Source organism: Conger conger, chromosome 6 (assembly GCF_963514075.1).
Source record: "Conger conger chromosome 6, fConCon1.1, whole genome shotgun sequence".
In the NCBI taxonomy this organism is placed as follows: domain Eukaryota; kingdom Metazoa; phylum Chordata; class Actinopteri; order Anguilliformes; family Congridae; genus Conger; species Conger conger.
The window spans coordinates 21,011,201-21,039,090 of NC_083765.1; the positions used below are offsets into that span (position 1 = coordinate 21,011,201).

The 27,890-nt window shown below is 42.8% G+C and overlaps 2 protein-coding genes across 5 annotated transcripts in view; one reads left to right on the plus strand and one right to left on the minus strand.

Annotated features, from left to right (window-relative positions):
• The window catches only part of gabrb1 (gamma-aminobutyric acid type A receptor subunit beta1), a 43,132-nt gene extending 35,574 nt beyond the window's left edge, over nt 1-7,558 (plus strand). For 2 of the 3 annotated variants that reach the window (XM_061245095.1, XM_061245094.1), the window contains exons 7-9: nt 772-924; nt 3,465-3,709; nt 7,202-7,558. In XM_061245095.1, coding sequence (XP_061101079.1) covers nt 772-924; nt 3,465-3,709; nt 7,202-7,558 — 755 coding nt within the window. Of the gene's footprint in view, nt 1-771; nt 925-3,464; nt 3,716-7,201 lie in introns of all 3 variants that reach the window. The other variant, XM_061245093.1, reaches the window with a different exon arrangement.
• Nucleotides 7,559-17,965: 10,407 nt separating this feature from the next.
• On the minus strand, nt 17,966-27,588 carry commd8 (COMM domain containing 8). Of its 2 annotated transcripts, XR_009708944.1 has the most exons (6): nt 27,450-27,588; nt 21,853-22,008; nt 21,457-21,609; nt 18,919-19,074; nt 18,576-18,692; nt 17,966-18,457 (listed from the first exon to the last, which is right to left on the minus strand). XR_009708944.1 is itself a non-coding variant. In XM_061244805.1 (5 exons), the coding sequence occupies exons 1-5, from the start codon at nt 27,492-27,494 to the stop codon at nt 18,672-18,674; spliced, it is 531 nt and encodes a 176-aa protein (XP_061100789.1). In that variant the 5' UTR covers nt 27,495-27,588; the 3' UTR covers nt 17,966-18,671. The 2 variants fall into 2 exon arrangements, 1 of the variants encoding a protein (XP_061100789.1); XM_061244805.1 differs by having other exon boundaries at nt 17,966-18,692.
• Nucleotides 27,589-27,890: the final 302 nt, after the last annotated feature.

Sequence of the window (27,890 nt, forward strand, 5' to 3'; positions counted from 1 at the left end):
AAGGGTATTTCCTGAATCATCACTGCTGTATTAAGATATTTTTTTTAAGATGCATTACTCAGTCATGCATGAAGTCCTGTTTGGCAGGAAGCTGACTCAAGCAGGGGGAAAACCCAATTACTACATTACTTTATAATAATCTGGCAGACGCTCTTATACAGAGCGACGTACAGTAGTGGAGAACATAACTGTTACTCTCAGGAATACAAAGTTGCCGTGTCACCTACAAGGCACAGAGGCCCAATTATAATTCATGAGTATAATATTAACCCAACAAACAACAATTTGTACCAACTATTATGAAAGAATGTTTTGGTCAACAGATAATTATCATAATTATACAAATTTGTTGTTTAACTAACGCTTTTATCCAAAGCGACTTGCAGTTGATTAGACTAAGCAGGGGACAAGCCGCATTGGAGCTATGTGGGGTTATGGGGCCTGCTCAACGGCCCAACAGTTGTGCAGATCTTAACATGGTTACACTGGGGCTTGACATGTCAAACCTTCCGGGTCCCCTCACACAAGGCACAGATACGGGTCTAGTTCTCCCGTGACATCGCGCTTTGAGTCACTAGGCAGGTAGCAGACATAATGCGTCTCTCCCATAATGCATTTGTTCCATGTCCCACTCCAGCTTCCTCTGTTAACTTCCTCGGGCCTCTCCTCCTTCAGTGTGTGTGACGGGTTTTGGTTCAGCACGGTGTGTGACATAGCATTTTGCCCTCATTCAGTGGTGTGTGTTTGTGTGCTGTGCTTTTTCCCCCGAAGGCTCGTATCCGAGACTGTCTCTGAGCTTCAAGCTGAAGAGGAACATCGGGTACTTCATCCTGCAGACCTACATGCCCTCCACCCTGATAACCATCCTGTCCTGGGTCTCCTTCTGGATCAACTATGACGCGTCTGCCGCCCGGGTGGCCCTAGGTATGTGTCTACACTTTCGCTGTTTTATTTTATTCTCAAACAGCCTTATCCAGAATGTCTTCACCAGCTCCACTTTCCTTTGCATGGCTGTGGGTCTAGTTTGGCCTGGCTGGACATTTAACTGAAGTAATGTTGATTGAACCCGGCCCTTTGTTTAGTTTGTCACTGAGCTCATTCCAATCGCTTATTTTACTCCTCTTTTTTCATTTCCGGAAATCGGTAACAGTCCTCCATCTGTAAGGATATTCCAACCCCTTAAATGTTCCTTCTAGGAGCTAGAACAAGAAGTTAGGAACTCCCAATCATTCGTTTGAGCAAGGAAACAGCTTACTTTTTTTGACGTATAAATGATTGACCTGTGGATCCTCCTCTCCCTATCTGCCACATCTGTAACTGACGTGGCTTCAAGGTGATTTGATTCACATTCTCGATTTTCCCGGTCTTCATTTATTTTTCTTGCATAGTTTTGTAGCCTCTCCTGATAGTTGGAGCTGTTTAATTTTTTCTTTCATTCCTCAAGGTTATACTATTAAATGTTTAGAATTCTTCCTTGGAGTTGATGGCAGCTGCTTTCTCTCCTGTTGAAAATGTGCTTGGGTATGGGTTTTTCAAAAGCACACAGCAAGCAAATGATTCGAAGCAAAGTAGGCAAAATTGCAGAGGATCAAACCTGAGGAGAGAGGTTTTTACCTAGGGAAATCCTGAATGCTTTCTTTGTCAAATCTGCTCATTCTGCAATGTTAAAGTAAAACAGAGTAAACCCTTAAGCAAAATCCAACTGAGCCACTCCCTCCATGAGTGACCCACCCACCAATCACGCAGAGCCTGTTGGGCATGCTCATTCATGATTCCATACCTGACTGTGCTTCTTTCAGTTGTATAGGTGGACTGTACCTCAGGCCTCATCTATTAGAACTGCAGTCCCTCCAGCTCCTGCATACCATCTGACCAGATCCAGAAAGAGGCACTTTTCTTTGTAAAAAAAAAAAAAAATAGAAAAAAAAGTGAACTTTTGAGGGAGACGGAGGAGTTATGTTACTGCCTCTCCCCTGTCATCTTCTGCTTTATTTATTTATTTTCTTCTCCGCCCACACTGGAGCGGTAAGTGCAGATGAGAGGAGCGAGGACCGAGACAGCCGTGAGTAGGCTGCAGGAGCGGACGTCACGCGCCGCGGAGCAGTAATGCGTTAACCCAGGGCCGCGGGAGGACACGCTTATTAGCGCGCTCTGCGAAACGCCCCGTCTGGCTGTCCGCTAAAGCGCAGCGGCAGCAGTGCGGAGTCAGGACCTGCCAGCTCAACTCCCAGGAGAGGGGGAGTGCTGCTGTACCCCAGAGTGCGCTACTTAACCTGAATTTACTGCTTCCGCGATTATGGTAACACTTTATTTAACAGCCCGGTAATTACCTAGTATTTACTGTGTAAATACCAGGTGCTTATTCGGTACCTATTCTGATTTCAGAGGTAAGTACTATGAAACAGGCCATAAGACGTAAATAGAAATAGTAGTTACATACAGTATGCTACCTACTGACTTTCATAGTACTTAACTGAAATCAAAGGAGCTAACTAATAAATACACAAGTAGCTTTGTACTTACACAGTAAATACTAGGTAATTAACGGAATAGGAAACTGCCACTGGGGTGGAGCTTCACTTAAAAAAAATTTTTTTTGCATTGCCATGGACTGTTAACCACAGCATACCAGAGTGACAGAGGTGTGTTCCTCATTAGGTGAAATGTCGAGAGGGTGATGTTTCCCACAATGCCCTGGAACGAGACCCGACCAAAGACATATTTTGCCAGACGCGTGATGTGTTTGTGCTATTTAAGAACCTGCACTGATTCCCACACCTGGATATCTCACTCAGATATGTGTTTCACATCCCGATGAGTCAGCCATGATACCTTTAGCGTGAACTCCAACAGAAAATCTTCTGACAGGAACATGTTCCCATGGCTGATAAGCCATTTGTACCTCATGTTGCGCTTGATACAAAGAGAGCAGGACGATATTTCAGCCGCAGGGTAAGCAGTGTTATTGACTATTGAGACACCACTAGGTTTTCAGTCTTAATCCCAGCTGAGATGTTTGCATCACACCCTTCAGGTCCAGGTACTTAAATTGACATACAGGTCAATTACTGTAGATAATTGCTTTCCCTCTATTTATTCAGTTGGTGTATTTGTTTGAAATTAATGTGAGGTACTTTATTTCCCCAAGGTAATACTAATACTATTACTATTAAGATTCCTCCTTTTATTTTTTTCAAATCAGCTATCTGTTGCTCATTATTTTGTTTATTTTCTTGTTTTACATTCGTGCTGTTAACAAAATTCATGGTTTATGTCAGTGTTAGTCAACACTGATATGGAGGATATATATTGGCAGGGATGCCCTACTCTGACCTTGGCAGAGATCAGCAGCTCACAGTCCTTGAGGGCCAAGACTTGCTGGTTTTCAAAAAAAAAAAAACATTCAGCAGGGGGCATTCCCACTCAAATTCCCTTACCTAACCCATATGCGCTCCCTTGACCAGGAATAACGACGGTCCTGACCATGACCACCATAAACACGCACCTACGCGAAACCCTTCCCAAGATCCCCTACGTGAAGGCCATTGACATCTACCTGATGGGCTGCTTCGTCTTCGTCTTCCTTGCCCTGCTGGAGTACGCCTTCGTCAACTACATCTTCTTCGGCCGAGGCCCCCACCTGCAGAAGAAGGTGGCGGAGAAGGCCGCCAAGACCAACAACGAGAAGAACCGCTTGGAGACCAACAAGGTGCAGGTGAGCGAGGACTTCTGTGAGAGCCACATCGGCGTTTATGTTTATTTTTGTCTTCGTGAAAATGGAAAAAATAGCACAAACTCTAGTCCTGGAGGGACTCATTGTCTGCTGATCTCAAGGCCTTAATTAGCCGCTGATTGAAATAAACCACAAAAATCCACAGACACTGTGGACCCATGAGAATTTAGTTTGACACCCCTGTTATGAAGTGTTGAGTCAGAATCTCTCTCTCACTTGGGCAGCAGCTAATAGGCGTTTGCAAAAGGAAGCCGTGACACCTTCCATTTATCAGTTTGCCCTGGACCCTGGCACGGGTGTAAATAAATGTTGTCTAGGCAACCGAGGAAAACACCTGGGCCTGTTCCTCAGTTCCAGGAGCCATTTTAGGAGCTGAACAGGAGCCATGATATTAACAGGAGTTCAGATCAGGTCAAACACGCAGTTTCAATCCTGCTCTTGCTTACTGTGTGTGACCTATTCCTTGATAAAATAAGCCAGTAGTATTCAAAGAAAGAAAAGAGAAAGTTACTCATCCTATTTTTTTTCTTTTGAAATTATTTGAATGCTGCCTGTGTCAATCAAATATGCTGAAATGTGAATAAAGTTTGATTGTAAATGCCATATAAACATTATATATATATATATATATATATATATTATATATATATATATATATATATATATATATATATAAACATTGCAGTATTCTTTTACAACCACTAGCCACATAATTATATATTGATTTTTCTTTATTATCTTCAATATTCTTGACCTCTGATGCTTTATAAATTCCTTTGGCCTCTACCAGAACAAATGTCCAGCGCAGGACTATGAAATAAATACGACTGGAGACCTTAAAACCTGTTGAACATTGATCTATTAGAAAACTCGATGTGCAAGACATTAGTCCTTCATGCATGCAATTGCGCAGAGGTAATTCCATTTCATCAGCATCACAGTGATCTATGAGCCTGTAAGAGATGCTCTATCATTACAGTAAAGCAGCCAGCTCCAATTCCCAGCCCATAAACAGATCTGATTGTTTTGACAGGCAAACAGATTGTTCATTCTTGGATATTACGGATGTGGGCAATGTTCCCATTGATTTTGCTATTATTAGCTGATGTCATAAATGTGTTCATTTAGGGCTCAGGGGAGTGTGTCCTGATAAAACCATGTGGGGCAGCAGTCTCCTACAGCACAGTGTCCCGCTCACTGTACTGAGGCATAGGGTTTCTGTTTGGGTCTGAGGGAAGAGTGCCCCCTACTTTGGAAGCACGGTTTTGAGCATGGCTTTTATGATTTTGTCCCTGTTTTTATTATGTTTTTATTTTTGTTATAAAAATTCAGGTGCAGGTGCCTGTTAGTTAATACACATTTACTCCAAGGTGCCAAGGTACTTCTGCGTGAAATGAAGTGACACAGATGTAAATAATCTCAAAAGAGATTTGTCAGCTGCTGTTCTGAATGTACAGGGAAATTATTCACTCTCATTATTTTACCTGTCAAAATGATGAATATTAAACTTCATAATGAATTCCTGGCCCAAAGTATTGAGCCAAATGGCCCAGGGACTCGTGGGATGCTGCCGTTACAAAGGACACAGTTTGAAATCCGATTACACTGGATCTGATTGGGCCAAACTTTGCAGATGGGTTCTAGCTGGGTCGCTGGGGATTTGCAAGTTTTACAGTGGCCTCGTGGGGACAGAAAGCATTTTTCACATTCAAAGAATGTGTATACTGTATATGCTTCATTTCAACATGCTAAACATTATATTTTCCAGACTTTCAGATAAAATAAACCGCGCTCTCAGAGAACTGTCCTCCATATCAGTATGTCTCTGGGAGTGTGTCACACACGTGGCTCATGTGTAGTAGTGACTCAACTGTCTCTACATGAAACCAGGCCCTGGGGTTTGTTCTCGGTCAAAAACAAGCGAAGGTTGGGGACTCACACAGAAAGGAGGGGGTTTAAGTAATGCAGCTTTCGATTGAGGGGGACAGATACAAATGTGTGTCCCAGAGCGAGCTGAGAGAGAGAGATGGAGCACACATCAGCGGGCCCAGCCCTGTGTGTGTCTATTCCCAGCCCTCTGTATTCAGCCTGGGCTAATCCAAGCCGACCACAGTTATAAATCACACACAAACAGGCTGCTAAATAGAGCTCATAAATTAGACAATGACCCTTCTTTTTCGACTCGCCTGAGTCTTGTTTTTTTGAGGGTGAGGGTAAGTTGAGGTATGATACGTCCCATCTCTGTGAGACGGCCAATCAGGCTAAATTCAGTCCTCGGTCTAGAGCCTCTCCCGTGTGTTTCTCAGAGGGGCTGAGAGTTCCTGTGTCCTGTTCAAGGGTGCTAGAATGTTAATGTTAAAATGTATTGTATAAAATACTGCCATATTTTATTTTCTAGAGTGACAGAGAGTGTTGGAGAAGGGTGGAGCAGGGTACAGGACAGGGTACTGAAGGGGTAGAGGAGGAGGCTGTGGGGTCATTGCCTTTTTTTAACCTAGTCTAGACCAGTGGTAACCAATCCTGCTCCTGGAGATCTACTTTCTTGTAGATTTTCACTCCAACCCAACCAAGCACATTATTCAACAGCTAGAGATCTTGTTGATCTGCTAATTGGTAGAATAATGTGTGCCAAATTCTGGGTTGAAATGAAAACCTACTGAATGGTAGATCTCCAGGAAGATGTGAGACAGGTGTGAAGATAGTCTTGCCAATCAGTAGCACTAATTGTTCAGTTAATTAAACATAAATAAAGAAAACCAGGGCCAAATTTGGATTTAGATTTGAGGGCCAGATTTGATGATCCCCAGTCTAGACTAAAAGGTGTTCATTTGGCGAGATGAGCGTAATTAGCATTGTTAGCCCAAATTCTTTAGTAGAGCTGATAACTCAAAATATGCCCCCCCTTCATTAGCCTCTTTTAAACCCCTTGCGATTTACGATTAACACCAGTAATGATGAAATTCCTTGGAATACCATTTGGAGCAATCTTTCATGTGTATCTAAAAATCCTGTAGCTCATACACTACAAGATCCTTCACTTAAGACCTAAAAATGTCACATCATGAAGCTTTTTCATTCTCCAATCTTCTTCGGGGGCCGGTGGTGCCTTCATGCATATGTGTTCGGATTGCCCCACTGCAAATCAGTTTTGGAGCCCAGTGTTCCTTATCTGATATTTTTAACAGAAATATTCCATGCTGTCCCAGAGTACTCATTTTGAATTTGAAATTTGATTTATCTCTACCTGAAAAATATGTATGGTTGGCAAGGGGAGGCCACCACACTGCCAATCCTCATCTCATTGGGTTTCCTCAAAACTGTCTACATGCTGTGTTGATGGTGTTCTGTGGCCTGGAGGGCGGGGGTTGGTAGGGGGGATTGTTTTGATGGAAAAGGGGGGGATTAAAAAAACATGTTCTGTGTGAATTGTTTTCTTTAATTAAAAAAACATTCATTCCCCCCCTCCAGGTGGATGCCCACGGGAACATCCTCCTGACCAAGCTGGAGATCCAGAATGAGGTGAGCGGTTCGGACATGCTGGCTGGCCTGGGGGATCCGAGGGCCACCATGTTCTCCTACGACAGCGCCAGCATCCAGTACCGAAAGCCCCTGACCAGCCGGGACCTGTACGGCCGCCCCACCCTGGACCGACCGGGGCCCGGGGCGGAGCACAAGAAGAGCCGTCTGCGCAGGAGGGCCTCCCAGCTCAAGGTCAAGATCCCCGACCTCACAGATGTCAACTCCATCGACAAGTGGTCTCGCGTCATCTTCCCCATCACCTTCACCTTCTTCAACCTGGTGTACTGGCTCTATTATGTCCACTAATGCAGCCTCTGTCTCTATTCTGTCCTGCTGTACTGGCTCTATTACGTCCACTAGTGCAGCCTCTGTCTCTATTCTGTCCTGCTGTACTGGCCCTATTACGTCCACTAATGCAGCCTCTGTCTCTATTCCGTCCTGCTGTACTGGCTCTGTCACATCTACTAATGTGACATCTGCTCCTACCCCATCAACCCTGCTTCATTTCCTCTTTATTTATTCATAATGGTTTTATTTACTCTCAATATCTAAAGGACTGCCATATGATAAACAATAATAACTGTAATATGAGTATATAGTACTAAGGCAAGTATCATATTCAGCCAGTGTTAATTACTTCATCGTATTGTAAATTTGCGTTTAAAATGTATGCGGTATGCAAAATGCTTCTTTTTTTGGCTGTAAATACATTTTAGATAGGAAACTAGTGGAGAAATCTAAGCAGTAACTGAAGACTAATAATTTATCTTACCTGTCACTGTGTCCGCCACATCAGTAGGGTAGTGTAAATTAGACAGAGAAACTGGATTTGGTTTCGAGCTCATTGGTGATGACGATCACCGATAATGATCAAACCTTTTGCCAAAATGGGCAATGTGACTACATTAAGCTGTGAGGAGGTCCAGTGGAAACTGCGTGCTCACAGTACAGTACAGTTGCTTTTTCTTGTCCTGCTTTCCTTTATTTGCTTTAAAAACAGTATGAAGTGGTAACACAGTGTCATATTGTGTTACCGCTGTCCCAAGCCAGTTCTGGAAACACATCTTGTTGTCCAGATGTGGCACCTGGTGTTTTTTGTTTGTTTGTTTATTTTTGTGCCTGACATGATTAGCTGCGGCTTCCAAATAATTTGCACGGCCATCGCTCTCGAGCAAATGGACCAAATCACTTTTCCTGGTTTTGTCTTTTTGTTGATTTCCTCTTGTGAGATCAGTCATTTGATCCATAGTGTGATGCTTAGTTTGTTTGTCTAAGGACCCTTTTTTTGGGAGAAAAAGCATTTAAATATATGACCGATATCAATTGGAATTACTAAAAAAAGAAATCTATATAAATTTGTATATATTCTCACAGTGTCTGTGAGTATGTAAATTTTAATTTTCTTTAAAAGAAATCAGGTAAAGAATGACTTATGATGTCACCATGCTTTCAGAAACCTTATGAAGAATACATAAACCCTATTATCACATATTGTTCCTGATTCAAATCGATCCAGCCTACGCTGTTACGAAAGGGACCCCTCGTTTTGTAGATCTGTCAACTAAAATCATTTGATTTGGCTGTTCTTCAGAGAAAGATTTGTAAAAGTACACTTGTACATAAATAGGTTTGATATGCTCTGTTAATTTGCTGTCGCCATTTGAAGCTGCACTTTAATATGATCACATTTATTTGTCACATCTTAATGACAATTTATTTTGCGAGATACCTCAAGGCATTCAGTCTGATAAGACAATTCATTTCTGTGTAAATATGAACTTGATTTGTGTTTGACACTGTTTTCAAAGGGGTGCATCTAGTCCCAGAACATCTTTACTTAGTCACCTTGACTTTAAGCACAAAATACTCTTTATTTATTTGTATTTATTTATTGATTTAATTTTTATATAATTATTTCATTATTTATTTATGTATTTATTTATTGTGAGTGTAGGTCTTGAATAAGAGCAGGAGTGAATTTGGCATGGAGAAAGATATGAGCTGAAGCGTGTGGTAAGATTTGTCTGTGAATAGCAGGACTGTATTTGGCTAAATTGAATAATATGTTCCCTTTTGTTTTTATTTTCATAATTCATGAATTACCTATTTCAAACTTTCAGGGTCTAGCTTTCCTATGGCAACATTAGTGCTTTACTGCATCATTTGTTTATTTTATAATAGGCTTTTTTTACAAAATAACCTGTATAGTTGATCTGTATAGTTTCGCTGGCGATCTGAAGCAGCAGCCCATCAGGCACTATATGTGTTACCATGGTTTCACAGGGAAAAACTACAGCTCAAAAACAAGGCAAACCCTTTCATGGGACACAGTGATGATCAACTCCCACTCCTTCCTCATGGCTGAATATTGTGCCTTCAGAAAAGAATCAACAGTATTTTCACAGGGTTAAAACTTATAACTAGTATGTAGAGTAAAAAAAAAAAAAACAAGAATAAAACTTGCACTTTTTAAAAAAAGATTCAGCATAACAACAACAAAATGAATTTTATGATGCTGTCTCTGTATCTGTGTATCCAGTAGCTAACAGGCAGCCCTGCATTACAAAGACAATCCATTCATATGATGACAAAATCCCTTTTTCGGCAAGTTTGTCTTGCTGTCACTCTTATTAGTGTTGTTGTTATTTCCAAAGCAGACACATAAAGGAGGTCAGAACATTTAATATTATATTATATTATTATATTTGAGTTCCCTCAAAGAAGAGGATTTGTGTTCTCCTCAAATTTCGATACCAGTAATACAGAGCTATTCAAAGCTCAGAAAGGACAAATGAACAACTTATGGAATTATTATAATTGTGATGTAATATTCTAGAGTTATTGCCCCGTGTCTTTTCTGTGTGTTTACCTGAACACGTGAAGAGATGTCCGTGTGAGTGAGCCAGCATTTGGGTGTGCGTGCATCTGAGCGTCCAAAGGATAAAATGAAAGGATGTTCCCTCCTTAGGACTGTCAAAGACGTGGATCCTCCCAATATCAACTGTCATAGGAATGGTCACCAATGCCTTGGACGCTTCCCTTTGACAAAATCAGAATGGAATGCCATAATACTGGAATACTGGTCTTACTGCTGTCGCTGGGAACTACATGTTTATACAGCACATTATACTGTTCCTTCAGAAACTCAGTTTGGAAAGTTGATATTCGTGATTGCTGGACTATGTTTGTGAAGATAAAGAATACCTGTTGTTATCTGTTAGTCAAAGTTATGGACAAATATTAATTGAATCCCAATCACTGACTCAAGGGGGGAATATTGAGGGGTGACTATTTTGGATGTTCTCCTGGGTTTGAGCTGATACAATTCACCTGTCTCACATACATTACTGAGACAATCACATCTCTTAACTGGAAATGGCATTAAATTATCAACCCTATTTAGAGTGCTTTTCCCCTCATATCAGAGTAATTATTCTGTTTGGCAATTTGTGAAACAGCAGATTTATATTCCAACACAAAGCACATCACAAGCTGTAAGATAATATGCTTTTAAGATTACATGAATATACATACACTCCCACAATAGAAAGATCACCTCTGTAATGTGGGTTCACATCAGTATCAGAAAAAGCATTTAATGCCAGAGGGTATATGCTCACTTTACTGCTGTTTAACATTCAAGCAATGTACGACTACCCACTGGTTGATGCTAGTAAATGCATAATAATCTGCCAAAAATGTCTTTAATATTTTCTGCTGTTTTATGTTCTTAATTTTTTACAGGTTGTCTCGTCAATCTTTCAAATGAGTAGAAATGAAATAGGTGCTGCATTTTTGATCAGTCAATATTTGGAATAGCTTGCTTACTTTTTACTTTATGATAATTGAGAAAACACAAAAGGAAGAATAGGACATTACACATTTTTGAAATATTAAACTAAGTAAAAAATGTTGTAGTTATATAGGGAAATGCAGGAAGTGCTTACATGTGTAGTAAAGATGCCAAAGTACGACCGTGTATGGAATCACAGGAAGAGGAAGAACAATGTCACACAGCACTTTCTGTTTCTGAGTTCATCCAATCAGGCGCTTGCTGTTTCCGATCTCAGCCAATTGGACTATCTCAGATGCTGATTGGACACAGGAAATGACTTGAACCATTGTTCTGAACTCTGAGCTTGAGCGTTCTAACGTGCATCTCTGTCCTGAACCTCTGATTCAAACGGTTAGGGGGTGGTGCTCTGTATCAACCACAGCCACTCCCACACGTGACCAGCGTACATGTAAATAAGCAAGAAACGCCATACTGTATACTTTTTTTGAAAGATAATTTTGCTTCACTGCTTTGTGTTTTATGTGTTGAGTTACCTGTAAATAAACCATCAGGAGGAGCTTTGCTTTGACCGGTGTACCTGTGAACTGAGGTAGCAGCTGGGGGGGTATATAGGCCGTTAGCCAAACCCTGGCACCCACCCCAGTGTAACCGAGGGGGGAGGGGGGGGTTGGTTTAGTTGAAGGAGGGGGCCTGCTCCTCTCACCCATCATGTCCCCCAACCTAATTATGTATAAAGGGGTCCCAAAAGAAATGTCCCGCCTCCCCCCCACACACCTGCAACATTTGCCAAGAAAAAATAAAATCTCTCTGCAATCAAAGAGTGTCTGAGTAGTGTGTCTATCATTACGGAGACCACAGCTATACAACTGGGTTTTCTTTCCAACCAGTTACCTTGGCATAGGTTCCCTAAACAATTGTAAAGACTAGGACAGTATTTCATGAAGCAGGATTACTGAGTTAACTGTGCCGAGTAAAACCCGGAACAGCTCTTTTTACTTCAGTCCATGGATCTCTGGTGTGGACAGCTCTGGAGGTCATTCCACATCTCTATTGGGTTAAGGTCTGGACTCTGACTGGGTATTCCAAAAGCCGCATTTTCTTTTTTTGAACCCATTCTGTAGTATACGTATTTACTTTGATGATTTGAGTATTGTCCTGCTGCATCACCCAGCTTCTACTGAATTTAAGCTAGATGACAGCCACAGACAGACAGTGGAGTGTCAATGTCCTCTTTGGCAAACTTCAGGCGTGCTGCAATGCATTTTTGGAGAGCAGCGGCTTCTATGGCATTCTACCATGGACACCATGCCGGTAGACTCATGAACATAGGAGAATAGGGCTATTTTTTTACCTCATTAAGCATTCTGCCTTATGCTTTTGGAGTCATCTTCACTGGGCGCCCATTTCTAGGGAGAGTAGCCAGAGTACTAAATCACTGTACTAAAACTGTGGACTGATGAATATCAAAACTCTTTGATATTACTTTGTAACCATTTCCAGCTTTACACAAATCAACAATTCTTAATTGTAGGTCTTCTGAGATACATTTTTTTCAAGGCATGATTCATATCAGCAGATGCTCTGAGTGAAAGTAGCTCTAACCCACATCGCAATCTTGTTTCATGGATTGGACTCCAGGTTTGCCAACCCCTGGCTCCACTTTTCTTGAAGTGATTAGCCTAGGGCAGCGCTACTCAACTCCAAGTCCTGAGGGCCACAGTGTCTGCAGCTATTTGCTCCTGCTGTGCACTACACCACCAGATTTCACTAATTATTATACCTGCTTGGTTCAGATAATAAGGTAATTAGTGAAATCAGGTGGTATAGTGCACGATTGAAGCAAATGCCTGCAGACACTGCAGCCCGCTGGATGTTGAGTTGAGTAGGGCTGCCCTAGGCATACCTTTTCCAGCCTATACTGTGAATGTTTGAATTATGTAGGCTATTCAATATGGAAAAGAACAATCCAATAATTACTTTGTTATTAGTTAGTGTTGGTAGTTGGTAGTTATGCACTTACTTTTTCTTGCCACTGTGTATCACACTTTCCATTGACACTTTCCATTTCCCATTTACGTCAGTCAAATCAAATGCAGTACACGTTCATACGCACTGTATTAGATGTGATGCACGTTCAGTCTTGACATTAAAGAGAGATTTTTGGTTGTTCTTGGCCTGTCTTCTTTGACTTCTTTGTTTTTAGAGGTGTTGTGAGGACTGAAAGCACAGCTCGCTACATCCCTGGTGTGCTCACACACACACACAGAAACGGCTTCACAAGGCCTGTGCCTGGAAGGTCACTCACTGTCAGGTGTTTGGAAGGGGTACACAAGCCTGCCTCTTGGGTGGAGTCAGTCATGGGAAGGTGAGGACGCCACAGAGACAGATAGCCTGCAGATAGCCAGCAAGGCAAGTGGAAGAAAATACACGCCATCGGTTTTCTTTTTAATTTTCCCCAGACCGAACATGGAAAATACTTGCCTCTCAGCAGGGCGTTTGGTTTGGCATAATCCCACCCCAGCCCTGGCCAGCCACCCCACAGTGAAGCGTCTGCTCCGCGGTCCCACCAGCAGCTTTCTGACCTGGCAGATGGGCAATCTAGGAGTCAGGACGACTGTCGCACAGCACCTGGTTATGGAACAGTCTTTCACAAACCCTTAAGTTATCATTTGGGGGCCAAGCAGCCAAGCTGCGTAGGCACACAGTCTGTTTTCTTCTTATCATTATTTTTAATATTCATCATCATCATCTTTTTCTTCTGTCTAGGGTGTCTATGGCAGCCTGTAGAACCGCAAGGTTTTGAAATTTGGCACAAATTTGTAGATTCTTTGCACCAGATTCATGTCTCCACCTCGAGCACCAAATGTTTTTGAGGCAGTGTTTTGTGGGGAAATTTGAATGATTATGTGAGCGAGGACTGGCAGACTGTGACACCACTTTAGCACACTGTCTCACATATCTTTATTGGACAGGGTTTGCAGACATCTCAGCTCTAGTTCTAGAAGGTTTTGTCTGTATAACGGGGCTCCATCCACACGCCGGTTGAGTGACATTTAAATCATCTCATCCTTCAAGACTACACAGATTGTCCTCCAGTATTTGAGTCAACTATGCAGATTCATTACTTACTATCCTACTGTAAATCCAAAGCAAATAGGCCATAGTCCTAGTCAATAAGAACCTGACAGTAAATCATATCAATAACTCATATAATGTAAATAAATAATATCAGTAACTCAGGGTCAGATGAAACTAGCACATCAATGGAATCTATGCTCAGGCTGAAGTTGGCCGGCAGTGGCCATATCAGAGGGTTTTCATTGGATGGTTACCTTGGTTTGTGTTCACGTCTTTCATTGTGAGACACAATTTTAACTCTTTAGTGGCAGATATGTCCTGGAGTCACTGTATTATGCAGAGGAAAGTCCTGCTGTTTCTTCTGAATGAAAAATATGTATTGCGACATCATAGCGCTTCACGTGTAGCTTTAACAATGACCAGAGCTTCCTTTGAGTGCTTCTGACATAATCATTTATGAACATGAACAATAACACATATAACAGTCTAACACTAAAATGCATCATCATTTGATCAATCAGAGTATTCAGTTGTGCAAAATAATGTATAATTCAATAAAGACTAATGATAATTATTTTCTGATGTACAAAAACACAAGAAAATCACATATGACTATGAAGAATAAAATAAATAATTAAAATACTTTCAAGACTCCCCAAGTCAAGCTCAGTGCTGTGGCAATTATTTTTATTTCTTAATTTTATATCTTTTATCTTTTCTTGTTTCCATCTTTTTTCCCCATTTGTCATCAAATTATCTTCAGATTATTGAATTTTGGGAGTGTAGCTGGGGTCGGCCTGTTGTTTTTTGAACCGGTATTTCTCCTGGGATTCTCCAGGCGGTTTGTAAAATCATCAGTGCTGAATGAAACAGACAGAGATAAAGAACAGACATTCTGTTTGTGCAAACAGCAAGAGGCTCAAGGGAAATCACAACAAATCCACAATATTCAAGTTCGACTCCAGACACTTGGTGCAACCTTCACTCTAAGGGCGCTTTCACGCCTGCCTTCTTTAGTCTGTTTGAATCGAACCCTGGTGCGTTTCCCCCCGGTGCAGTTCTTTTGGGCAGGTACGTACCGAGACCCTGTTGAGTCGGTGGTCTCGGTCCGTTTGCAAACAAATTCTGGAGCGGATCATTTGTGGTGAGAACATGATCCGACCGAGATTTGATCCAATTACAGGAAGCATTTTGTATTTTGGGTTAAACTGGCTGCTGTTGCGTGCTGCGCTGTGCATTATGTGCATTTTGTTTTTCCGGTTTGTCCTACTCAACAGAAGGAGTCATGGTTTGCTTAAAAAAAGGCAGTGTGAAATGTAACTGCACCAAGCAAAAAAATGCAACATTGTATTCATTGGGACCAAATCAAGCTATAGGTATGAAAGTATGAAGGTATGAACACTTGCTCTCATGGCAGAAGCCTTTGGTCACATGATATTGCAGCCCCATTTACACCTGGTTACTTCAGGTTTGTATCTAGATAGTATCCAGATATGGTTTTGAGAAAGAAAACACGAACACATCCTCTGCGGATGTATTTTTTTGGAATGTGTAACGTATAAATGATCAACCTGTGGCTACACCTCTTCCCATCTGCCACATCTGTAACATGGCTTCAAACTGATATTTGAAGGAGCAAGGACACACCATCTGCCTCATCCATCCTCCTTCACTTCCTTTTTACTGATGGGTGGAGCAAGGAGCAAGGAAAACAAGGAGGTGAAAAATAAGCAATTGGAAAGAGCCCTACAGTCGAGTGGCTAAGGTGCTTGACTGGGACCTGGAAGGTTGGCGGTTCAAGCCCCAGTGTCACCACAATAAGATCAGTGGCCCTTAACCACATTGCTCCAGGGGGTATTGACCCCTGCTTAGCCTAATCAACTGGAATTCACTTTGGATAAAAGCATCAGCTAAATACCACATTATTTACATGAAGATTGACTATATACACTGTATATTTGTACTGCTACTATTCCTATGACTAATATACTGACTTTATAGGGCGGTAAAGCGGAAGTCCCTGAATGGCTAGTGGATTTCATCATAGATAGCAACAACAACAACAACTTCAGACAAGCAAATGAAGCATTAAATAATTCTAAAACACACAATTACAAGGCTCCAGATCATCCGCCAATTATTGCTCTGCAGGTTTCAGTTGCTTTTTCAATATTTTAGTAGTTACAAGTGTACGGTCAGATTTGTGTACCAAATGCAACAAAGATGGCGTTATCTATCCTGGGATGGCCAGTCTCACAGGACGCACAACACATTTTTGGCCATGGGGTTTTTTCCAATTGCGCTTGACATGGGTTGCAGGTTGTCATCGATATGCCACTGATTACACGATCATATCCTATTTGTAATCATGTTTACAAGTTAGAATCATGTCAGTTAAGTCACATTTTTTAAATTGTACGAGTCGGGACTAAAAATTTTACATTCACATTTACATTTTTGTCATTTGGCAGACGCTTTTAATCCAAAGCGACTTACACGTGCATAGGTTCTACCACAAGTCAAAGCATCACATCCAGAACTAGGAAAATTGTGGAATGCTGTTCTAATCATAGTCATCATCATAAGTGCAAATTGTTTTTTTCTTTTATTGTTCTTTTTTTTTTAGGGGGGTTAGACAAGGATAAGGATATCAGAAAGGAGGGGCGGGGGAAATCAGGAGGGAGGACTAAGGTAGAGTTTGAAAAGGTGGGTTTTGAGTCTGTGTCGAAATAGGGGGAGAGATTCTGCTGTCCTGACAGTGATAGGCAAGTCATTCCACCACTGAGGAACCAAGAAAACAGGCATGAACGTGCAGCTCGACCGCCAGGTGCACGTAGTGAGGGAACCATAAGGCGACCAGAGCTGGCAGACCGGAGTGGTCTAGCTGGGGAGTAGGGAGTGATCAAGGATTGTATGTAAGGTGGGGCAGTCCCCTTAGCAGCCTGAAATGCCAACACTAGGGCCTTGAAACGGATGTGTGCGGCAATAGGAAGCCAGTGGAGGCCAATGAGAAGCGGGGTGACATCAGCCGACCTGGGCTGACTGGTGATCAGGCGGGCTGCAGCATTCTGGACCAGCTGGAGGGGCTTGATGGCACACGCTGGGAGACCGGCTAGGAGGGAGTTGCAGTAATCCAGCCGGGAAATGACGAGCGCCTGGACTAGGAGCTGGGTGGCTTTGTCCGTCAGGAGATGACGGATACGGCGTATATTATACAGAAAGAACCTGCATGTTCTGGCAGTGGAGGATACTTGTGGAGCCAGGGTGAGGCAGTTATCAAGAGTCACCCCAAGATTCTTTGCCGTACGGGAGGAGGAAACTACAAAGTCCTCAACAGTCAGTGAGAGGTCGATTGACGGAGAGGACTTAGCAGGGATGTAGAGAAGCTCAGTGTTGGCAAGGTTGAGCTTCAGGTGGTGGGAAGTCATCCACGCAGAGATATCAGCCAAGCAGGCAGAGATCTGTGTGGTGACTTGGGTGTCGGGGGGAAGGAAATAAAGAGTTAATGAATAAATGAGTAGAGACACACTATTGGTGGCATTATCATGGTCCAATTGTGGAAACTATGAAAGGGGAAACATTATGGTAGGCTGTTCTTAGCCTCGGCAATCAAAAAAACACAAGACATGACTTTTTATGCTATGAAATCCCATTGAATTCAGTGTATAGCTATGTATTTAAACCACGAAAAACATACTTTGAATCCAGACTTCAAGGTTACATAGTTTGCTTATATTTAGCTTTCACCGCTCTATTTAATAGGGAGAAGTATACCGGAAGTATCGTTCTGGATCCACTTTACCTCCCTATTCTACATTACATTTAAGCAGAAGCTGGTGGATTTTTAAAAACATTTTATTCATCACATACAGGTGCACACACACACACACAAAAGGAATGTGTACAAACAAAAATCTAGCATTTTGGCACTGGTCAGGTGCTGCAGTCTGATTGGCCGACGTGGTGTCAGGTGAGGATGCCCATCTTCACTGTGCTCAAATGTTCACAGCACTCCTGATACACGTGCTCTCTCCCTCTCTCTCTCTCTGAAATGCTATAACACACACACACACATGCTGTCTCTCTCTCTGTCTCTCACACACTCTCAGGCTCTCTCACTCAAGCACACTCTCACACACACATGCAGTCTCTCTCTCTCTCACACACACACACTCTCTCTCACTCAGGCAAGCTCTCACACACACATTCAGTCTCTCTCTCTCTCACACACACTCTCTCTCACTCAGGCAAGCTCTCACACACACATGCAGTCTCTCTCTCTCTCTCACACACACTCTCTCTCTCACTCAGGCAAGCTCTCACACACACATGCAGTCTCTCTCTCTCACAGACACACTCTCTCTCACTCAGGCAAGCTCTCACACACACACACGCAGTCTCTCTCTCTCACACACACACTCTCTCTCTCAGGCAAGCTCTCACACACACGGCCTCTCTCTGGGGCTCTGAAATGTTGTGTTTCTCTGTCTCTTTGAAATGCTGAGGCGTTCTTTGCTCTGTATCTGCTGCCGTTGATCACCTCCATCATTTGAGCTGGAGAACGACCTGGAGAGAGAGAGAGAGAGAGAGAGAGAGAGAGAGAGAGCGAGAGAGAGAGAGAGAGAGAGAGAGATGGCGAATGGAAGACAAAACTGGGCCAACTTAGTATCTTACTAGCTGCCTCTAAGGAGCTGATGAGTGAAACAGTGCCTTACTGGCTGCCTCTAAGGAGGTGATGAGTGAAACAGTACCTTACTGGCTGCCTCTAAGGAGGTGATGAGTGAAACAGTACCTTATTGGCTGCCTCTAAGGAGGTGATGAGGGTTTGTAGCTCGTGGCGGTCCAGCTCGAGGGACAGGGGTTTCAGCACCCCGCCCTGCTTCACATCCAGACTCAGGCTCAACAGCGCCATCTGCAGGGAGGAGATCTTATCGCTGGAGAGAGCCAACTGCAGGAGAGAGAGAGGAGAGGTCAGGGAGTGTGTATGTGTATGTATGTGTATGTGTGTGTATGTGTGTGTGTGTGTTCAGGAGCAGAGAGGTCAGTGTGACAGCATGACCAGCGCATTCTGTGTGTGTGTATGTGCTCAGTGTGTGTGTTCAGTGTGTGAGCATTCAGTGTATGCTCTGTGTGAGTTTGTGTGTTCAGTGTATGTGTGTGTGTATGTTTGCGTGAATGTCTTCAGTGTGCGTTCAGTGTGTGTGTGTGCATTTAGTGTGTTCAGTGTGTGTGTGTGCGTGTGTATGCGTGTGTCCAGTGTGTGTGTGTGTGTGTGTGTGTGTGGGTATTCAGCGTGTATGTGTGTGTCCAGTGTGTGTGTGTATGTGTGTGTGTGTGTGTGTGTATTCAGTATGAGTTCAGGAGAGTACTTGGCTTGGTAGAGTGCATCTGATCATAGGCCACGGTGTGCATCAAGAAGCTTTAGCAGAACAAATGATCTATTAACTAAATTAACAAACAAATAAATAAAAGCAGTTAGTTTTGCATCAGAGGGCACGTGGATTGTGTGACTACTGGTGTGTGTGCGAGCGCTCGACACACATCGCCAAACATAACGAGTTTTGATTTTTTACCACATTTCTTTTAAACTGTGCCATAAATCACCCCTGAAATGAAAGGCTCTCGGGTGCACCTCCAAATGAATTAAAAAGGCCACGGCCCCTAAAATGAGAAAGAAACGACCTCGTGAATTCCCTCCCTGTGAAACGTGCGTCTGTCCGTCCACTGCTCCCGAGGGCGGAACGTGCCGCAGAACACCACGTGTTGCTGTCAGCAGAGCATTTAGCTTCCATTACCAACAGCGCTTTATTACACAAGAACAAATATCACTACACAGCCCTGAGCTCTTTATGGCTCTTAACACCGTGTTAGGGAGTAAGAGCTTCCACTGGACCGGCCCCTGAAACTCCATTCAGTCTAATGCACTCAGGAACAGGGACTGAATCTACTCAAGAATCCTGTGGCAAGACAAGCGCTCGCTTTGAGAGAGCAACAGGGTCTGCCGGGGTCCCCGGCCCTGGTCCTGGAGAGTCACAGGGTCTGCTGGGGTCCACAGCCCTGGTCCTGGAGAGCCACAGCATTGAAAATAACTGGGCTTCTTTTCTGAAGCACGTTTCCTGGTCATACCGAGAGAGCTGAGAGACGGTGCTCACTAGCGCCACTGTGGTTGACTATAGCATAGGTCATTCAGACCTGTTCAAAATGTGAAGTCAATGGTCGTAATACGGCACAATACTTTGAAGTTATTGTATTATTCGGACAATACAGAAATACTTTGTGGACGAATCAGGGGAGATTGCATCACTCTCTCTCAGACACTCAGTTGAGGAACCACATTGGCTTACTGCAGTTTTAAACCACTTTTCATGAACCCATGAATAGTCAGGGGATGACGTAACAGGCACTTAGTCTTTCTGCAGCCTATGGTTCTGATGCGAGAACATAACACAGAAAACTCACCAGCAAAAACTAGAGGACACGGCATAAACAGGCACCCTTTATAAAATACAACTTTTCAACTCCTTAAAAACGCCTGAAAACCTCCACGCTGAGAGCACAGTGGGTGAGATCACAGGTTCCTGAAGAACCGAGAGCGTTAAATAGTCAGGAGGATCCGTGGGTTTCATGGAGCTGCGCTAATTAGCCACGGCTGGAATGTAGCTTCAGCGCTAGCAGAACCCGCTCTAATTACACTGTGCCCCGAGGCCGCTTGTAAAAAGTTGAAATGAGACTTTTCGCCCTGAAAAGTGCAGCTTTCACAGACAACCTTTTCCAGTACTTCTGCAGCACCCTGAAGTGAACTCTTTAAATATGCCTGAGCACAGTAGCCTCAAAGATGCTAATTTGGGTACCTAATCTTCAATAGCTGATGTTGAACATAGCTGACGCTTTTATCATTACATTACATTAATGGCATTTGGCAGACGCTCTTATCCAGAGCGATGTACAGTTGATTAGATTAAGCAGGAGACAATCCTTCCCTGGAGCAGTGCAGGGTTAAGGGCCTTGCTCAAGGGCCCAACAGCAATGCGGATCTTATAGTGGCTACACTGGGAATCGAACAATTGACCTAGCAGGTCCCAGTCATGCTGCATGTGTGGGCTTGTGTGTGTGATATTCAGTTAAAATTCCATATCTTATTAATGAAGCGCACATTGAGATGAGCTTACAGTTCATCTTGTGATAAGATGGAGGTCGTCATCATCATTCCCACAGCCAGGGCCCCAAACCCACATTCGCTCAGACCTCTGCAGCAGATTTGAGTGCTGGTGACTTTGGGACAGCCCAGCTGAGATGTACCACAGGTGGGAGAAGGTGTCTGGATTGGTACCTTGATCTGCCAGTCAAAGTCCTGTAGCTGGGCAGAGGACACGGCATTGGTCCGCTCCACCAGGGCCTGCCGAAGCTCCTCCCCCCTGGCCTTCAGACATGCCAAGACAGCCTCAAGATGGCCGCCGGACAGATCCACCAACGACACTTGTACCTGTGCACGCACACACACACACACACACACACACACACACACAAATAAAGACACACACATCATATACACATACACACACACGTACACATACACGTACACGCATACACATACACACATATACACACACACGCACATATGTACACATACACACACACACGTACACATTATTCTTTGTTCCTATATCCTGTGTGAATGAAAGGTGCTGAAAGTGTGATTTAGTGCAGACAGGAAGTGATGTAACACCTCTTCCTCAGAGCACTTCCTGCCCACGGTGAAGCGGAAGAAGGAGGAGAGACCATCCAGGAGCTCCATCCACTCTGTCAGGCTCCAGGTGTTCCCATAATCCCCCAGCCGAGGGGGGTCCCGACCACACACCCCATCTACCACTCTGTGGAGGAACTGGGGAGGGAGGGAGAGAGAGAGGATGTGTGTTTGTAGTAGGGTACAGATTTGGATTATATGGCAGAGGGTAACTTCTGAGTCTTAAAAGACAGAGTGTGAGTGTGAGTGAGAGAGAGAGAGAGTGCGTATCTGTGTGTGTGTGTGTGTGTGTGTAGTAGGGTATAGATTTGGATTAGGGTGTTATTGGGGAACTTCTGAGTCTTAAAAACAGCAGAGCAGCTTATGCAGAATTAAGGGAACCATTTTACCACACAATCTGGGGTGCAGTCTTATTGGGAGTGTGAACACTGCAGAAGGCTGCTGTGTGTGTCTGATTTAAATGCAGGCACACTTTGGCATTGCGCTAAATTGCACTAATACATTACATCGATGTGAGACACCTCACGCACAGCACAGTGATATAAGGCACAGGGTGGCTCTCGTTGATGAATGTTAGGCACTGCCACCTCGCAATGGCATCTGGGAATGTTTTTACAATGATTTCTCACGTCGTTTAGCGTATGCTAATGCTGGCTGTGGCCTCACACACACACACATCTACTACAGCTTCAGAGCAATTCTTCATCACTGCTCTGACACACGCACCACACACACACACACACTCTCGCACTCACACCACACATTCCCCACACACACACACAATAACATATGCTCCCCAATAACACATGCACAAATACTCACACATATACACACACACACACGCATACTCACTCACACATATACACACACATACTCACACATATACACATACATACCCACACACACTCACTCACTCACACAGGCATACTTATTCACACATATGCACACACATACTCACACACACACACACACACACACACACACTCTCTCTCTCTCTCTCTCTCACACACACACACACAACACACACATACATACGCATGCATACACACACACACACACACACACACACACTCCCACAAACACAGGCTGGGCCCTACTGCTCTGAAACTGCTGAGCTGTCATAAGTAAAGTCTGACGGCTAGACACAGTTAGTTCATGGGTTTGGGTTTGGGTTTGACTGAGCTTGTCTGGTGCATTGTAACCTATGAAAAAGAGCAAACCTCACTTCTGGTCCTCTTGGTTGGCTCAATTGCACCAGGCAAGATCAATCCAACACAGAAACATATTTGAATCCGAAACCATTATGCATTTGTCCCAGGTCTGAAAGGGAGAGGGCAGTCTTAAGATCTTTAGTCAAATACGTATGCCACTATGGACATAGTGATGCCACTGTAGGGTGTGTCCTGAAGGGTCACAGTGGTTTAGGTGTGACTAAAGAATCTGAATTCAGACATCAAGATTCACACTTTTGCATTTTCCAATAAGATTTATAAATAAACAAATATATGAATAAATCATATATTTATTTTGCTTGTTGCAGAAACTCAACTCATGGACATGTATGATGTAAGTCAGTTAGCCTCTTTGTGTTGATGTTTGAACTGCAGAGAGGACATCAAACCGCTGAATTCCTCTTTCATTCATGTTTATTGTGTTTTTTGTTTTCTCCTAAAATATACGTGTCTCGACCTAGTCGTTACTAAAGGTCTCTATCGCCCCCTAGTGGTTCACTTCACTTTGGGCTTTTTTCGAAAAGGCAAAAGAGCTCGACGCAATTTTTGAGGAGGTGGATATGTTGTATATCTACAGGAATAATTTATGTTGTAATGTTAATTCTATTAAAATATGCTGAGACTTGAAGAAATATAGTCTGAAAACATTCTGTCAAAACCAAGATTAAGGACATATATGCAGACCAAAAAAAAGTTTAGCCATGGACTATACGTTACATCGTGTTTATCCAGAAGCCAAAGATCATAAATTAGTAAAAATCCTTAACTTTGACTCTAGATTACTTCTTTTGAGCTGGTCAGGTCTGGTCAAACAATGCCAACCAGGGAGCAGATCTGAACTGGTCAACCAGCGAAACCATGTCCAGCTGGGAGCTAGTCTGAACAGGTCAACCAGCTACCAGCTGTTTCAAAATCTAGCTTCGTGCGACATTAGGTCGGGCGGTAAGAGCAGTCGGAGGGTTGCCGGTTCAATCCCGCCCTGGGTGTGTCGAAGTTCCCCAGAGCAAGACACCTAACCCCCATTCGCTCGTGACGAGCTGGTTGGTAATTGCCTTTGGTGTGTGTGTGTGTGTGTGTGTGTGTGTGTGTGTGTGTGTGTGTGTGTGTGTGTGAACGGGTAAGTGAGAAGCATCAATTGTACAGTGCTTTGAAAAAGGCGCTATATAAACGCCAACCATTTAGCTTGAGCTGTTTTTTTCAGCAGGGTATTTTACAGATGGCTGAATTAACAAAAGATCAACAGCAGCATTTACTCACGACTGGAAGTTAAGAGCACATGATTGGATTAACCGTTAAACAGTGATATACCGATGTGAAAACGAGGGGTGTCTGTGACCCGCACTCTTGAGTTATCGTAAAAACATTAGCGATTTACCATTAGCATAGAGTCTTTCCCTAACGGTCAACACTCTACAAGGGAAGCCAATAAGCCAAAATGCCACAGAGGAACGCCATTTATCCAAATTAATTGGTTGGTAAGTGTCTCATGAGAGTGTAAAACGGCGATCATACTTCACAGTAAACTAGCAAGGCAAGCTACGGCCTTATGTGATCACAAAGTCGAAAAAATAAACTCAATGCTAGACAGGGATACACGACGCAAACTTTGGCCCTGCCCAATGAGAAACCACAGAATAAACCCCTATACTTGGCTGCACTCATTTAGCCACAATAAGATGACAGTGCTTCCAATAATGCGTATCACACGACGCTCCGAGACAGTTTTCCAGTGCATTAACATCAGTATTGCATGGGAGGCTCCATTGTTCAAATGATAATTTATCCCTTCTCTATCATTGAGTAAAAATAGTCCTAAATAATGAAAAGGAGTTCCCCTCATTGTTGTGCCCTCCAGCAGAAGAAACATGGTGTACACTACCTTTAATAATGTTACATATCCTGACTGTGGCCAAATTACTATCATATGTATGCACACAGCATGTATACTTCAGGAGTGTTAAATAAATCAGCTTTCAGATTGATGTCGACGCGCGTAAATAAATATCTATATACTTTTACCACTAGAGGGCATCAGTGGTCTGCAAAATAAAAAATAAAAAAGATAAGTGGAGAGCATATGCGATATACACTCAGTGAGCACTTTATTATGTCTTTTTAAGACTTATTAAATCTTCTGCTGCGGTAGCCTATCCACTTAGAGGTTTAACCCGTTGTGTGTTCAGAGATCCTCTTCTGCACACCACTGTTGTAGCTAATGCGTGGTTATTTGCGTTACTGTCACCTTCGACCAGTCTGGCCCTTCTCCTCTAGTCTCTCTCATTAACAACACATTTTATTCCAACAGAACTGCTGCTCACTGGATGTTTTTTTTGTTTTTTTTTGCACCATTCTCTGCAAACTCTAGAGACTGTTGTGAGTGAAAATCCCAGCAGATCAACAGTTTCTGAGATATTCAAACCACCCTGTCCTGCACCAACAATCTTTACACAGTCAAAATGACTTAGGTCTCATTTCTTCCCCAATCTGACATTTGGTCTGGACAACAGCTGAACCTCTTGACCACATCTGCATGCTTTTATGCATTTAGTTGCTGCCACAGATTGGATTAAATAGTTGCATTAACAAGCTGGTGTATAGGTCTACCTAATAAATTGCTCACTGAGTGTACAGAATACCAGTTGTAAGTTTTGCGAGTGTGGGTGAATGGTGTGTATGTGTACGTATAATTTCTGCCGCATTAGTCACTCCTTCGACTGCTCCTCTTATTTGTATTTGCCTACAAGGATGTCTCAGGGAAAAGACTACGCCATGGGATAGATGAGCAATACAGTGATAAAGTAATGATATGCATGTGTGCAAACCTTGGCATTCAAATCTCCATGGCATTCAAATGATTATGAGGAAAATGGGCTCTATGCACACAATGCCTGACAAAGCACTCAAACGCTAGCATAAACACACCGGTCTAATGACAACACTTTACACTGGTAAGCAGGTACGGGGAAGTAGGGAAGCTATGAAAGGTGTGTTACTGGCAACAGGAACCAAGGGGGTAAAAGCCTCATTTTGACTCACAATGAGATATTGTGAGTGAAAGTTCTGTTATTTTTCTGTGACAACGACAAAAACGTTTTTTTTATCTTTAGGACAGCGTTTATCTGTTCGCGTTGAAGTGCGAATGTTGGCAGGAAGCCAGAGAGAAAATATACAAAAACAATAAACCTTGCACACCTGGTTTAACCACCTGGCTACGTGCGGCGATTAAATTGGCTCCCGAACAGCTACGAATGGAATGACCCAAGGATTCACAGACACGCAACCAGGCAAACATAAAGCCCCAAAAACCGGTTGGGTCTAACGCTGAGCACTTAAACCCGCACAAAGAACAGCGATTGGGTAGCAGTGCTAGCGCTAAACCCACGCAGCCTGCTCAACGGTCCTGTTCATAGACACCCTCGTATGGTCCAATTCAGCATAAAGACATGAGAATATTTTGAAGCAGGAAAGGGAAATGGAGCAGGTGTAGGCTCAGAATTCTGTGTCGTATCTAAAGAACATCTAGCACCGTACCCAGCCTGATCTAGAATAGTCCAATATTGTTTGCATCGCTTTTGAATTCGGGTAAGCCATTGCATGCATTAGTCTAATAACTTACTGTGGAAAAACTAAATAAATTAAAAAGATATATGTACCAGTGTTACAGCTACTGATATATATCTAATGATAAATACTCTTTATTTACAACTTTACCATTGTTAAGCCTTACAACAGCATGTTTCAAGTAGGCCTGTTTTCTCATAACATTCAGTAGGTTTGACACAGGAAATTTATTTTTGAAAACATTTCCCTCTTACAGTGTGGTAATTTCAGGATAGTATTCTAAATGCATGATGTTAGGCTCAGTGTCAGCTCACTTAACCTACACCAAATGAATTGAGCATATACAATGTTCCTATATTTTTAACAACGCGTGCTTTGTTTGTCATTTACATAGATAGATGTTCATAAATTTGTAGGTTGTGGTGTTTTAATATCAGCATTTATTTGTCGTTCGAAGCAAGATAATTTCTCCATCAAATTGGGACGTCAATCCAGCTCAATCGACATGCACGTTAGTGGGCGGGTAATAGTCGTTACGGACGTCATAACCTCTGTGATCATTAGGGTAACCCTAGAACCCTTTACACACCGCTCGAATTACAATCTCGCATTAATATCAGAGATCAGGCTACCTGCTTCAATTAAAGTGAAATATCTATTTTGTTACATAGTCCAACTAACGCTGTGAGACATGTGTAGGCTATGCAGTTCCGTGATATTCACCACTTTGTGTTATGTTCAGTAATGTTCTTGTATGTATATTAAAGTACAGAACAGTGTACTTACTTTTGGACATTCCGTTGGAGGCAGTTTCTCAAGTAATTTGATCATAATTCTTGATAAATAATTCCAGCCTCCTTAGAAACATCAACCGGGCAGCTCGTTTACATCAGCTGACTGGAACAAGGACGTCATGTGATTTTGCTGCAGAGATCATTTAGATTAGAAAGACATACTCTGAGTTCCGTTCTATTTCACGTAGAGTTCCGGTATGAACAAAACGTTTTATAATCAAGTTATCCCGTTGTGCATGATCATGGTATACTATTATGAAAGTACAGTAAATCTCCAGCAAGAATGATACAAATATTGTCTTAGGTCTTGCTTCCTATGGCTGCATGGTTACAAATCAGATACTATTGATATAGATGCATTTGTTTGTCCTTTTAATATATCGGGTACCTTGTTCTTGATGGAGGCTACATTTAATAGGCTGCTAGGGTTGAC